General features: G+C 37.7%; 2 protein-coding genes across 2 annotated transcripts; one reads left to right on the forward strand and one right to left on the reverse strand.

Moving 5' to 3' along the window:
- The first annotated feature begins 489 nt into the window (after window positions 1-489).
- LOC103322650 (F-box protein CPR1-like) lies at window positions 490-1780 on the forward strand. Its single transcript, XM_008224576.2, has one exon. It carries the CDS (start codon window positions 501-503, stop codon window positions 1701-1703), a length of 1203 nt encoding a protein of 400 aa, XP_008222798.2. The 5' UTR covers window positions 490-500; the 3' UTR covers window positions 1704-1780.
- Window positions 1781-3633: 1853 nt separating this feature from the next.
- PRD1 (putative recombination initiation defect 1) lies at window positions 3634-10244 on the reverse strand. The gene is made up of 9 exons (XM_008224575.2): window positions 9629-10244; window positions 8504-8613; window positions 8231-8406; window positions 7360-7674; window positions 6101-7067; window positions 5285-5993; window positions 4929-5206; window positions 4143-4812; window positions 3634-3907 (listed from the first exon to the last, which is right to left on the reverse strand). The coding sequence occupies exons 1-9, from the start codon at window positions 10106-10108 to the stop codon at window positions 3671-3673; spliced, it is 3942 nt and encodes a 1313-aa protein (XP_008222797.2). The 5' UTR covers window positions 10109-10244; the 3' UTR covers window positions 3634-3670.
- Window positions 10245-15271: the final 5027 nt, after the last annotated feature.

The following is a 15271-nucleotide window of genomic DNA, read 5'->3' on the forward strand; positions in this document are numbered from 1 at the left end:
TTGGATTTCCTAAAGAATCTTTTACATTTGCATGTCTTTGATTTGAAAGTTGAGAGGTTTTTCTGTCTTTTTTGAAAAAGTTTTGGCTTTTTCCAAAAGTGAAATTTTTTTTTTGGCTAAAACCTAAATTTACTCGAAACGGCCCAGTAATGAAGGATCATTAACTTACCCTCTTAATCCCAAAGTGAAAAATCATTCACATCTACATTCCTTAAAAAATACCTCAAATTTTCCATTAAAAAAAAGAACTTTAAATTTAGTAAGATATCCAATCCTAGAGACCAAACGAACCATTATTATAATTTTCAATATACTTCTAGTAGAATTGTGATTCCATAACGTGATATCAATTAAAATTAAAAGGCTATGAGAGTTTTACCAACTCTCTTGCACCAGTATTTCCGTACATCGGCCTATATCGTATAAGAACTAGATTTTAGAAAATTGAAACACCACCAGTCTCTTCTTCTCATTGATCCTGGGAAACTGCTTACGGAGAGATGGACTCCACATCTTCGTCGAAACTCACCTACGTTCCTGAAGAAATTGTACGTGAAATCCTCCTGAGGTTGCCGGCCAAATCTTTAATCATGTGCACTGCGGTGTGTAAGTCATGGAGTTGCCTGATCAAAAGATGTAACTTCATTGACGCCCATCTCAGCCGCAAATTATCATTCCAATCCAACCACCAAATCGTCAATGGTTGTCAAGTTCTTCTGCTGGAAAATCACACCAAGTTTAACTTGTTGTCGTGTTATGGGGATATCCTTTTCCATAACCCTGAGTTACCTGGTGGTGCTGCTGACTATATTACCGAGCTTATGAATCCGCCAATTTTGAACGAAGACACTGGTTTCGACATGGTCCAAACTTGTAACGGGGTTATATGCCTTACTTCTGCTAAGAACGACGACATAGCTGCGACTGACATCTTTATTTGGAACCCTTCAATTAGAAGGTATGTGGTGTTGCCTAGGCCTAATTTTATTGCATATCTAAACAATTATAACATTGTTCGTCACTACTTTGGCTATGATTCTCACACCAGCGACTATAAGGTTTTGAGATGTGTGAGTGATCTTTCTACCCAAGTTGAGATTGAGATTTACTCCTTAGCCAGGGGCTCCTGGAAAACCCTCACCGCGTCAGCTCCTACATATTTTGGGTTTGGCACTGCTACATGGCCTTTCTCTTACTGGGCTGTTGTCAATGATGCGCTGCATTGGGTTCGACCTCGTGTACAAAGAGGGAAGGACCTTGTCATTGTGTCCTTTGATATAAGCACTGAATTGTTCGGCGAGATAATGATGCCTCAAGGTTTGAGAAAAATAGAACATCGATACGTGGACAGCAACATCTGGATTTCAAAACATAAGGGGTCTGTTGCCTTGCTCGAGTGTAGCAATATGTTCACCCAAAGTTCTGACACTCAACTTCACTTGTGGGTCATGGAAGAGTATGGTGTAGTGGAATCCTGGACCAAATTGTATACTTATTCAATGGCAGAGTATTTTTTACTCTCTCCTGGTTTTAACATCAATCACGAACATGTGTTTATGCTTGATATCCGTAAAATTCTACCTCCACCTCCACTGAAGAACCTTGGCAATGGGGAGAGCCAGAAAACTCTTCGAGGGGACATAATGGATTTTTTTGTAGAGAGCCTTGTCTTACTTGGCCACCCTAATGCCATTTCCTACTAGAGTAGAGAATCTCTTTTGCTTTTGTGCGTACTGCATTGTTAGATTGTGCTTGATTCAGTGGATATGTATTATTTCAACATTTAAATGTGTTTGCTATATTTAATTTCTTCAGTATTATCACTATGATGGAACATCAAATAGCCGTCGCCGGTGTTATATAACCATTGTGGTAGATTGCCAATTACGATGACAAATTAAATTATGTTGTGTAGATTTTATCCAAGTTATAGCTCCATCTGGCAAAGCAGTCAGCAACTCCATTCCTCTCTCTACACACATGTGTGAGGGTGCAATGACCAATTTTTCTCATCAGTTCACAGAGGCTATCAACCAAGGCTGCCAAAGGGTGCAAACCAAGTAGAGAAGGCTGCAGGCAAAGGTTCTCAGCGACAGCGGAGTCCATTTCAATGATTAAATCCCTATTACCTTTTTCCAAGGCCAGTTGCAGACCAAAGAAGAGCCCCCTAACTTCTTCCTCAAGAATTTGGCCTTTTCCTCGATTAACAGCAAACCCGGAGGTCCAGTCTCCATGAAAATCTCTACAAACTCCCCCTGCTCCAATAAAACCTGAAGTTGTCTTCCTAGAGCCATCCACATTAAGCTTAAAGAAGTTGGGTCTTAGCATTCCCCGTATTACCAACAAGAGCCGACTTAAACGCTGACACACAAATAGTCTGTCTAGGATTAGAGACCAAACTATGATATGCTAGCACTTAGATATTATTATCCTTTAAGAAATAACTTGTCTATCTCTATTTGGTCATCAAATTATATTTAGTTCAACATAAAATTAGTAATTGTGTGCAGTCTAAGCTTGGAACCCCAATTATTTCAGAATTTGAAAATTTTCGGAATCTCTAAATACATTCAAATTCCAATCCAATTTTTATCAGAATTTTCAGATGTCGGAATTGATTTAGACTTTCTAAAATCAGAAATTTTTGGAACAGAATTGGATTTTTCAATCCAACTTGCACCCCTAGGTGAGATAATTCAAACGTAAGATCTCTTCCAACAATGATAAGCAAAACCGGTCTTAAAATTCTTAGGATCAAGGCAACAAAAAAAAATAGGCCTGCTTAACACACTCATTATAATGTTTCTCTTTCAATAATACTCCACAATTCACTAAAAAACACTTACGAAAACTAGAATGGGGAGTCAAACTTGGCCAAGGAAGTTAATTTTTGTGATTGACAAGCGAATTACTACTAGACTAGGAGCTAGTTCATTTCCTCCTCTCTAATGACACAAAAGAAAATAAAAAATTGTCACGAATCTAGTTATCTACCAAGAGGAGAAGCCTCTTTTGACAAATCACTTGTGCATAATTGATGTTAAGAGGTAAAATTGCGCCATTTTCATTTGAAAGGGCACTCAAATTGCTCAATACTGATTATGATTCATGTGGTAAGAGCATCTCCAGGAATGCCAGCCAAACTTTCAACTTTGGCTTCAAATGACACATAAGGTTTATTTATTTATTTATGATTTAAAACCCACTTTTATTTTTTCAATTTATCTAGCCACTTTTATAGCTAATCGATTAGTCAAAGTTTGGATTTTTGATAAACTTGAATATTCAATTTATTTTTTCTAAATTAAAGTTGTACAATGGAAGGATTTGACTAGCCTCATTTCTCTCTCCTGTCTAGCCACACTTAGCTAGCTACTGTTCAAAAAACTAAATTGACTCATGTATGACTCAATACTTTTTTTTCCTTCTTTTTTTTTTTTTTTTTTGCTACAGAACGTAAACATGGTTTTAATAATTTAAGTTTTTATTATTATTTGGAATTTGAATATTTTTGTTGTGATCAATGAAAGTGACTTGAAGCAAAACAGTTAATGATCAAAATGGGAAGCACCTGTACATAACTACTGGTGTCTCACTCTGTGCACAGCCTTTAATGAAATGAGGAAGGAAGAATTCAACAAAGAAAATTAAACTCATATATATGATTTTCTTAGCTGCCCTCTGTTACTGTTGAAGTTTTAAAGAAAAGCTCTATTTCTTCTAACAATCTCTTATCCCCGAAATTTAATCCCCCAGAATCCCTGTCTAGACAAGACTCGGATGACATCAAGTGAATGAGATACTCACAACCTTCTCCCATGTCGTCCAGGATGGCGACTGCCTTTTTTTTATGCTCTTTTGCACTTTCATCTTGACTGTTGTCAGTGTACTTCTGTTTTCTGCAGGCCTGCAATGTGTAAAATAACTGCATTATCTCTCTTTTTAATATGCTGCTTCAAATGACCAAGGCTAAAATTTTAGGAAAATCCATCAGCCAGTGTTCATTCTAAAACAAACTTGACAGAAGTATAATGACTCATTTTCATGTTTGAAGTATTAAAAAAGGAAGCATCATTTTAGTCCGTTAAAGAACACGAACAAAACCAACAGAACAGAAAAGTGCATGACATAGGAATGATCACCTGGAGCAGCTGATTTACACTACAAATTTGTTCCGCCTTTAAGTACTCGGAGTCCAATAGAGCTCGAAATAAAAGTACAATCTCTGTGCTCAAATTATTTGCTGCAAAGTTTTGAATGATGCCAGATATGCAAGAAACATCAAACACCGATCTCATCCACTCAGGAACCTTCGGCAGCTTTAACAGTGTGACTGCCACATGAATTGCAGGCTTGTGAAGATTAATGAAAGATTTTGATGCTAAGCATGGGACTGCTAAAGACATTGCCAGCTCTTCCACAATCATCCTACTCCAATGATTCTTTGTAATCACAATTGTTCCTTGCATTCCCGGCAATCCCCAACCCAAGATCATTGATAGGCAGAGGCCACAATTCGTAGCCACTCTGAGGTCACTGTAGAAAATTAATCCTTCCAGGACAGCCATTACAGACATTAGGTAGTCCATGGTGCATACCAACTCCTCCCCTGTTCTATTCCTCTGATCAGATATTCGGGTAAACAACTCCAATAGGCAGTATGAGGCAACAAGTTTGACCAAAGGTGATCCAAAATGTACTAGTCTGCATAGGTCATGGCAGAATATCCGGATAAAGGAAATCGGCTGTAACCTATCTGGGGGATCAAAGAAATTTTTCCAGTCCACAATCCCTGGTAAAACAGTGTGCAAACTGGAGGAAATGGAAGAAAGAGAAAAAAAAAAACAGTTAGTTTCAAAAGCAAAATTCAGTTGTATGGCTAAATTTAATACTACCCTTCTTAAAGAGAAGAAATACGAGGAACTAACCTTCTTAAGGAGAAGAAGTTTAGTAGAAGCACAAATATTAAAACTTCTCCAGAGATTGTTTCCTCATCGTGGTCAACCAATGCTGGTCCTTTTAGACATGCTTCATGAATTGTGCTGTTGATTGTAGAGACTAGAGAAGTGCTCAAAATAATGGCTTTCGAAGGTGCTATGAGCACTTCATTGGAAGAATGGTGCAAAATTAAACAAAGAATGCCAGTTACTATGAGACATTCTTGATTCCACCCGTCTGCAGCTCTTGTGGTGATAATATTTATCAACTACAAAAGAAGACAAACTGTCTCATTAAATTCCTGTGGCAGCAAGTAAACTGGAATCACAAAAATTAAGTAAGTCACCTTCATAGTCACTGCAAGCCAACATTCATCATCAGAAAGAGTTCCATGGTGCACTGAGCATAAAATTTTGAAAATTAAAACTAAAACGGGTGTGGATATCTGTGGGGACTGTGTATAAGTTGATTCGCAGAAAAGATTCCGGAGAGCACTCCCAATACCATGCAAGCATAACTGGTCAGAAGCAATTGGAAATATATCTATAATAGTTCCCACGAGATGCACTACAGAAATTATGTCATGCTCATGCCCTTCTTTCTCGAGAAGTTGTGTCAATAAGGACACCAAAAGTGTTGCTCCATGATTATCTCCTTCTGCTATTAATTCTGCAATTGAACTAATATTTACCATATGACTATTCTTTCCATGGACAATGATGCCATTTCCTATATTCTTTCCACAAAATTTCAGAAGCTGATATGACAGTGGAGTGCTGAGCTTCTCTTGTTGAAACAACCACTTCAATGATATTGGATGAATTCTTGCAGAAGGCAAATCCCATTCGTTTTCATTTAATATCTTGAACAGGATTCTCTCAGCTTCTGGACTGTAGGGGATTTGGTAGCTAACCTTGGCGAGACCCCTATAAAGACCATAAAGATAAACTAGCCTCATCAATGTAGATGGATCAGTGGATCCAGCTTGGAGATCACTACTGTTGACCAGAATATATTGCTCTAGAGAAGCTAAAACCAACTTATCATCTGCAAGTCTGGAGAGCGAAGTATTAAAGTTTTGAAGAAAAGTAGGTCGTAATTGTTAAATGTACTGCAAAAAAATAGCAAAACAAATGAAACTAGAAATCAAAATCTCAATTACCTTTCATCATATAAAGAACTGGTGTATAAAATCAGCAAAATGGCAGATTGGCAAGAAGATAATTCCAGATTACGGGAGTTCTTTTGCCCAAGTAGAAAGAGCAAATCAATGGGATCAGATGGGAGACATAAAGTAGCATCTCTAATAGGTTGCCCAGAATCATTTCCCACAAGAACATCTACCAGTGAACTGAGCATCAGATACACCCTCCATTTCATCTTTTCTGTGGGAAATAAACCCAGGCATCCAAAAGACAAACTGAACCAACTGCTCGAAACTAGGTTCTCTGCGAGTTCTACTGCCTGATTATTGGAATCCTGAAGCAGTATCGAATGAAATGTTTCCAATACTCCAAGGACGGTTTCCTCATCCATTTCATTGAAGTTGGTTCCAAGCCAAGGTAACAAATGTTTTGTACATACATTCACAATAAATTGTTGTAGTTCCGCTTTAGTGGAGTCAGTAGAATTTCCTTCACGACTATAAATATTATACACCTCCTTAAGTAGGAACAAGGAATGCAAAAGTTTACAAGGATTCTTCTCCGAGATACTTAGACAAGCTGATACAGCATGTTGCATTGCTTCTTTAATTGAAATTTGTAGATTCAAATTCCCATGAACAGATGGAGTTCTGACGATAGCTACAACAACAGAGCAGGTCAATATAAATGTCTCCTCAAGCATGCCTATCTCCCCATCAGAATGTTTTTTAAGCATCTTTGCTAGAACAGGTACTAACTCTGTTATATGAGAGGAGGATACCATTCCAGGGCAATCAGATATGCAGTTCAGAATGAGTTTTAATGTCTGATTTTGAACTGGATGGAAAGGAATGTCAGCTACGTAATTTAGTACTGGAACCAAAGTTGCAAACCCAACAACAAGCCTCTGTTTGAAAGCTTGCTCAGCTTTTGATAAAATGTCAAGTACCTGAACACAAGATTTGACCACTGGATCCTTGCATTCTGTTCATCAACAAAGCTTATTAGCTCTTTTATTCTTGGGTTCATGAAGTTGGACTTTCTGAGGGTTTGACCTTGATAATACAGTCATAAAAAATAAAAATAAAAAGCTTAAGCAATCTACACTAGGACACTTGCAAAATTTGTAGAAATTCAATAAATACTTCTGAATAATGATAATTGTTGACTGCTTACTTAAACAGCACAGTTTCTGTTTTCCTGATTTTTGGCAATACTCAAAAAATATTAAGCAGATAGCTGTTATTGTTCTATTTGGCACTGAAACTTTACCAACCTGACAATCTTAGTATTTCAAATACATAATCTGCAATGTTCTCTTCCACTAGGAATTGGGTTTCTTTGCCTGAAGTGCCTTCCCAGGAGGACATGTAATGAAACAGTAAATCAAGTGTGCTGATCTGGACTTGGCTGTCTGTTGAAAGCATTGGGCCTTTGATGGCTTCCGTAAACAATATATTCATTGGATTCGCATCTTTTCCATCTTCTGTTGCTTGCTCAAAGCTATCTCCTTCGGATGAACTCATGCTGTTTAAATCAACTGCATATGCAGCCCCGAAAAGCCCTCTCATAGCCAACACTGTCAAGAATGCTGCACAAGTAATATGGAAATTGTTAGTTGAGAGAAGACAGGACTAATACCAATGAGGGAATGTGCATGTAAAATGGGGAGAATTCCATTCTGTGTCAGGATCACTTCCCCAAAGAGTTATATATTACCTGAAAGGTTTAAAATTATAATTGTTTCCGCTACAGGCAGTAAGTTCTGTAGTCAAGAACTCAAGCACTTGGAGCTGCAACATTTTTATCTTTTGATTCTAAATAAACTTAAGATGCAAAGTATCTTGTCATGAGATATGAACAAATTGATGGCATTGTTGTACAATCATTCGAACTAACTGATCCAACAATTGATGAGAGAAATTGCAAGGACCTTCACCTTCAAAGTTAAAATATGGTCTGACATCAATAAGAAACAATTGTGGTGTAGTCAGGGAGTTCGTTTGCAGGCTTGATGTCTACTTTGAAACATTTAATAAATAGAAACTCATGGGGTATAACAAGCTGACCAAAATGCTAGTCATATATTGCTGAGCTGTGCTTCAAATAAGGGAAAATGGACCCAATTCAAGAAGTGGAATACTGACCTACACAATTCAAGCGGACATCATCGCTTTGGGTCTTCATGAGGGCCTCTAGAGACAAGCGCAATAGCTTGGGGCAAAAGGCAAATAAAAAATCAGTTCCATCACCAACCTCTGATGCGTATTGGAGAACAGATACCTTGTATAAAACAAACAGGATTTCTCCCCGAATCTCTTCACTGTGTTAAAGGAATAAAATAGAGGATTTTAGTTATAATGTGGTAAATGCATGGAAAAAGGAACATATTATATTATCAGTTTTTCTTTATTTGTTACCTTGGCAATTGAAGACCTTCAACAAGATTGGTAATGAGACCATATTTGTCTCTAATGTGAGCATAAGGATTATTCTTCTGGCAGTTTAACAAAACCCCTAAGCAGTGAAGCTGCACTCAAAGATTGGCAGAATTGTTAGCAGGGATATATAGGTTTTGAGATCAATAAGATGTAAGTCTTAAAGATATTGTTGAAAAACATTTCGTTAGTAGAAGCCAGTGGGTGCACAGATGCTTATCATCGTTGAGACTTCCTTGTAGACTCTAAACCATAGCCATTAAACTTGCATATGAACAAAGCCATGATGCACAAATTTAATATAAAAGGCCAAAAAGTAACCAAAATACAAGGATCGGAAAGTTTCAGTTCAGGTATACTAAAAGTTGAGTTACCCCCTTACTGAGCTTCAAAGTCATGACACATGTGAGGGCTTGAAGTCAGAAATCTGATCACCCTAACTTGCCCGCTCATATTTCATTTTGACTCATAGAGTAGAGAAATCTAATTTTAAAGACACAGGACAAACTATTCAAGGATCTCAACCAACACTAACTCATCCTATTCTGTATATGAATATAAATAAGACAATTTCAGGTTTTAGTTAACAATCCTTCAACTATAGTATTGTTGTACCATGAGAAACCAAAACTAACCAAGCTATCCTGCCTGCATATGATTATCAAGTTCGGTTAATAACCGATCGATGAGAAACAGTAAATCAATTTCGATTTCACCAGATTCATCCACCCAATTTCTAACCCCTAACCAATCTCATACTGTTTGATTACCGAAAAATTACAGAATTTATCATTTTCCTTCATAATCTCAGGAAGGAAACAGAAATTACCCAAAATATATATCTAAATCTGAAAATTGATATGTAAATTCACAAACACGCAAGAGTTTTAATATGAGAAACAGTAGAAGAATCAAGCTCGATTTCTCCACATTCGTCGGACCGTAACAAGTCATACACAGTTTCGCTACCGAGAAACATAAATCATTCTCTCAGGAAGCAAACAGAAAACAAATCACAACCGGAAAATTTTATCTAAGTCTCAACAGCAATTCCAGAATTCACAGACAAACAAAGAGAGAATGGAGAGATGCGGATGATGGAAATACCGTATAAAGCTGACGGCGACTCCAGGCCAAGGCACCAGAAGAGAGGCGGTCGGAAACCCTAGAGACGAAGTCAGCAGAGATCGAGGCACCGGAAGATTCGCAGAGAACGGAAATGATATGGACGACTTGTCGTGCGATGGGGTCGTCGTCGAAGGAAGAGAGAGCATGAACGAGAGGCGAGACGAGGAAGTGAGGATGGAAGTCGACGAGAGAGCGGAGGAAGGGGGGGTCGGAGGAGATGGCCTGAGAGAGCTGAGAGAGGGCGTAGGACACGTGGACGGTGGGGGATTCGGGGTTGGAGACGAGGTTGGAGAAGCAGAGCAAGCAGATAGAGCCGCCTTGCTTGGTTCGGAGCAAGAGCGTGGATCTGTGGCCCTCTGAGCACGTTCTCGGTGACACAACCGAATTCGAAGCTTCTTCTTCTTCATTTTCATTGTAGTCTCCGAGGAGCTGCTGTGACTGTGAGTCGTCGAAGTACATTTTGTGTGACTACGAAGAGTGTTTGAATTTTGGCGCCAGTGAAAGAAAAGAAAAGAAAGGACGCAGATGATGAATTTGTGCTAAAACACGGAGCCGCTTCCTCTAGCTGCCTCTTGGCACGTGCAGAGACTTCGCTTCTTCTCTTTCTTTCTCTTTCATTTATTTAATTTTATAGCAATTTTAGAGTAAATTAACCTCTGAACTAAAAAGTTAGTCAATTTATCTCAAGGTCATCTCCAGCCATGGGCCATAAGCCAAATATAGCGTTAAAATAATACAAAAATCATCTCTAGCTACAGGCTAAAAAAGAATTTGGCCAAATTTGGAGGGTCACATTTGGCTCTTTAACCTCTAACTAGGCCAAATGTAGCTCAGTTTTGGCCTATGCCAAATTTTTTTATGGGTCTGCTCATGTGCTTTCCAAAAGAGAAAGTATTATGCCTGGGAAGAGCACGAAACATCTCGTGCAACTGCAAATCCAATAGCCAATATTAAAGGCGCGTTGACATCATCAATGACGTCAGCTAGTTGTTATGTTTTTTTATTTATTTTTAATAACATTTTTAAATATTTTTAAATTCATTTTGTTTATATATATATATATATATATATATTTGGTTCCTGATCGTTAGAGGTTAGAACCATTGATTGAAAATTATTATTTATTTATTTATTTATTTAAAATCTTTTTAAATGTTTTGAATTCATTTTGTTTAAAAATATTGTCTCTAAATCGTAGTTTAATTAAATTAAACAATACATAGTTGTGGAATATATGAGTGTTGTACCATAGTTTTTCTCAAAATAATAAAATATGAAATGCCCTAAAATATAGTCATGCATAGGCTGGAGATAGAAAAATTTAGCCATGCATTATTCTTTAAAAAAAATTAATATTTTAGAGGGCTAAATTTATAGTCTTTGACTACATTTAGCCCTATGACTGAAGATGGCCTTAATAAAGCAAATAAAGAAGAAATAGAAGGCAATTTAAAACTTTATAAATTTATGTTGGTAATAAAGTAACAATTTTGCGATTAGTCGATAATTTTGAAGTGACAAAGTCCAAAGAATTCATGCTCTGCTGCCAGTGCCACTAACAAAGGGGGGAAAACCCCAAAGACAAACTACTCATAATGGTTTAGACAAACCAAACGAACCTTAGCAAATCCTAACAAATCTTCAACAATCTTCAAACCACGCCAAGAGGGAGCAGAAGCAAAAATGCACAGACCAAGATCCATATTGTAACTCCAGTTAGCTAGGGAATCCGCCGCTCCTTTCTTTTCCTTGTATATATGTTGGAGAGAACAACTACCAAAATGGCCCATCAAATAACAACAACATAGTAATAGAGTTGCAAGAGGGTAATAGCCAAGTAAATCTGTTTTCTAAATAAGAAGAATAGCTATAGCAGCATCCATTTCAACAACAATATCTTGAAAACCCTTATCAATAGCTAACCTCATACCAAAATAAAACCCCCTGACTTCAGCTTCAAGAATCTAGCCTTTCCCTAGATTGACAGAAAAGCCACTCACCCAATCTCCCACCGAGTTCTGAATAACACCTCCAGCACCAATGCAGCTAAAAGTGCGTCTTCTAAAGCCATCCACATTCAATTTAAATTAGCCTACATGAGGAGTTTCCCAAGAGAGAAAACCATGAACTTTAGCAGCACCCTTAACATAAGCAAAAGAAACATGCACCCACTCTCTAGCAGTAGTAAAGATGATTTTAACTGGATTCAAGTTGTATAACAGAAACTCGCAACCAAACTGCCATACAAGTAATATGCGCAGTAGTAGGAAAAAACCCAGGTCACTATTTTTGCATTACTTAGTATTGCCCAACTATGATCCAAGGGCCACCAGTCAAGACAAAATTCAGGTCCTCCTCTATATCAAACTTCACCACAAAATAGTCATTAACTAAATCAACCAATTTCCAATCCCTATTTAGGCTCCATTTTTGTTGCAACCAAGCTTTCAGATAATTATAAGTGTGCGATCAACCCAACGATTGAATGATCAAAGCATTTTTCCAAGGTTTACACAAATGATCCATAGCCCTATCTGAGAATTGAATACAAGGCCCTTGCTCACCACGAGAAATCACCATATCTTCCTCATCATTTAGGTCCTCATAAGCATCATCAAGACAACTAACATCAATACCCACATTTGAACCTAAATTCCCCTTACCCAACAGTTTATCCATAAAACTTCCTGTGCCAAACTCCAACAGCACTAGGAAAAGAGTTAGACCTTGTTTATAGTGCGGCGTTGAAGTGGGACTGAAATTGGACTCCAGATCTCGCTCAGGAGCAAGATCCTCTGAGGCTCGCAATCTCTTTGTCAAGCAGTAGTTCTTCGAAAAAACACCACGTGATCCTTACTCAATGATCGGAGAAGGAAAAACTAGCAACCAATCAGTACCTAACCAACGCAAGGCCAAAAACCATAGCAAACGGTAGTTTCCAGCAGACAGAGATGAACGGACAAAAAAAGGAAGAAAGAAGATTGTTGCGCGTAGGGCGCGTAGTAAACTAGGCAGCTGACGAAATCTTTTTAAACCAATTGTTAATTTTTTGGAATTTTTTTGCTACCAATGCCACTTTGATCACAAGAGATGGATGATTTTATGAGTTTGGGAATTAGAATGGGGGATATGACACTGAAAATAGGATGGATTTTAGTGATGCACAAAAATAGATGATCACTTTTGGGCCCAACTTAAAGATGATATCAGTTTTGGCTTTATGAGCTTTTCAGCAAATGGGATGATCTGCAAGGCAAAGAGCAAATGGTGGGACCTTAGGCACCAATATAGTACCGGCCGAAGGCTCTCCAGTACTTAAATTAGTTTAAGGATGAAATGAATAGTGATCTGGACAGAGTAATGGTTAAGTAGTTGAATGTAACAGTTACCTTTCTTTTGCGGGTTTATGCCTCTATTTATAAACTCTTGAAGGGTGTGCACTTCGAGTTGTGTATCGATGTGGGACTTTGGACTAGGGGTGGGCATTGGAACCGCAAAACCGTAAAACCGAACCAAACCAATCCGGAAAAAACCGAAAAAAATCGTGTTGACCGAAAAAGTCAAAACCGAGAAAAATCCAAACCGAACCGATTCGGTTCGGTTTTCCACCCTTAGGAACCGGTCCAATCCGAACCGGTCCAATAAAATTAATATATATATATATATTTTTATATTATATTTGAAATTATATAAATATTTTTATACTTGGCTAAGTTTGATTGGGTGTCTACGCTACCACCATAGGCGCATCACGAGGAAAAAAAATGGCCGACTTAAGCGACCTAGGTTTTTTGTCTTCGTTCCTCTCTTCTTCGACTTCATTTCTTCTTCGTTCGTTCCTTCATTCATACAGACAGAACAGAGCTGCCCTGAGCCTTCTTCCAAACCTTTATTTCTCTCTCGGTCTCACCATCACGTCAAGCTTCTCTGCCGTCGCTCTTCTTCCGCCGCCGTGGTTACTGCTCTTCTCTCTCTCACCATCGCGCCGCCGTCTCTCTCACTCACGCAGTTAGATAGATTCTGTCTTTTTTTTTTTTCTGTTTCCCTTGATTCTCTGTCGACCAATTTGTGTCCTCCAAAGCGAAATTCACGCGGACCAGCGACCGACATCAATTTTCTCGCGGCTTCCATCACAGCAATTCTGTCTATCTCGGTATTCTTCATCTCTCTCTCTCTCTCTCTCTCTCTCTCTCTCTCTCAGATATTTTGAATTTGATGTTTTGCAATTGACATTTGGATGTTTGCAACTGAAATTTGGATGTTTGCAGAAATTTGGATGTTTGCTGAAATTGGTTTTGATTATATCTGTATGTTATTATATCTGAAATTTGGATGTTTGCAGCTGAAATTTTGATGTTTTGCAATTGAAATTTGGATGTTTATATCTGAAATTTGGATGTTTGCAGCTGAAATTGGTTTTGATTATATCTGAAATTTGGATGTTTGCAGCTGAAATTTTGATGTTTTGCAATTGAAATTTGGATGTTTGCAACTGAAATTTGGATGTTTGCAGCTGAAATTGGTTTTGATTATATCTGTATGTTTTGATTATATCTGAAATTTGGATGTTTGCATCTGAAATTTTGATGTTTTGCAATTGAAATTTGGATGTTTGCAACTGAAATTTGGATGTTTGCAGCTGAAATTTTGATGTTTTGCAATTGAAATTTGGATGTTTGCAACTGAAATTTGGATGTTTGCAGCTGAAATTGGTTTTGATTATATCTGTATGTTATTATATCTGAAATTTGGATGTTTGCAGCTGAAATTGGTTTTGATTATATCTGTATGTTATTATATCTGAAATTTGGATGTTTGCAGCTGAAATTTTGATGTTTGTACTCACAAGTTGATTTTAGGTCATATTTTATCAACTGACAGAATTGAAAAAAATAAAAGGAAATTGTTTCAAGTTGAAAAGATTTAAGGTGGTGTGGATGAATGATCTTCATGGTTTATTTGTTATTCACAGTAATTGTGGTTTTGATAGTTATTAATATGTATAACTTGTATGATAATTGGTTTGTTAGTTCGATTGTATAATATTTAATTTTCTGTTTTTTTTAAATTGAGGGCTTGTTTTTTGTTAGTATCTTGTTTAAGTTGCTTTTTTTTTTTCTTAAAGAAATCATGAATGAGTCAAACCCATTTGGAGAGGTACATGCCACTACTAATAGTGAAGTTGGTTCATCATCCGCATCCGTATCCACATCCGCATCCGCATCCGCATCTTCTTCAACACCTTCATCCACTTTACCTAACCCTCAAACACTAACTCAAAGTACACCTCAACCGAGTGGTCTTCCACCATTACCTCATTCCGGCCCAAAAAGAGAAAAATCGGAAGTATGGGATCACTTTGAGAAATATGAAGAAGTGGTTGAGAGTGTGAAGGAGGATGGGAGCAAATATGCAACCACTAAGAAGAGAGCTAGGTGCAAGTATTGCACTATGAGCTATGCAGCAGACTCTACTAGAAATGGGACCTCAAATTTGAGGAAACATATTGAAAACTTATGTAAGAAATATCCGGGGAGGGTTCCTAAAGATAAACGGCAAAAGCTCTTGTCTTTTGACCAAGAACATGGGGTTCTTACATCAACAATGCATGGTAAAGAAGAG

Source organism: Prunus mume, linkage group LG2, assembly GCF_029339155.1.
Source record: "Prunus mume cultivar Tortuosa linkage group LG2, ASM2933915v1, whole genome shotgun sequence".
NCBI classification, from domain to species: Eukaryota; Viridiplantae; Streptophyta; class Magnoliopsida; order Rosales; family Rosaceae; genus Prunus; species Prunus mume.

Excerpts from the sequence above, each read along its gene's own strand:
- LOC103322650 (XM_008224576.2), top strand. The coding sequence starts at position 501 with ATGGACTCCACATCTTCGTCGAAACTCACCTACGTTCCTGAAGAAATT.
- PRD1 (XM_008224575.2), bottom strand. The coding sequence starts at position 10,108 with ATGTACTTCGACGACTCACAGTCACAGCAGCTCCTCGGAGACTACAAT. Across the intron at positions 8,407-8,503 it reads GAAGGTCTTCAATTGCCAAG|TGAAGAGATTCGGGGAGAAA; the intron begins GTAACAAATAAA and ends CCTTTAACACAG. Across the intron at positions 4,813-4,928 it reads AACTTCTTCTCCTTAAGAAG|TTTGCACACTGTTTTACCAG; the intron begins GTTAGTTCCTCG and ends CATTTCCTCCAG.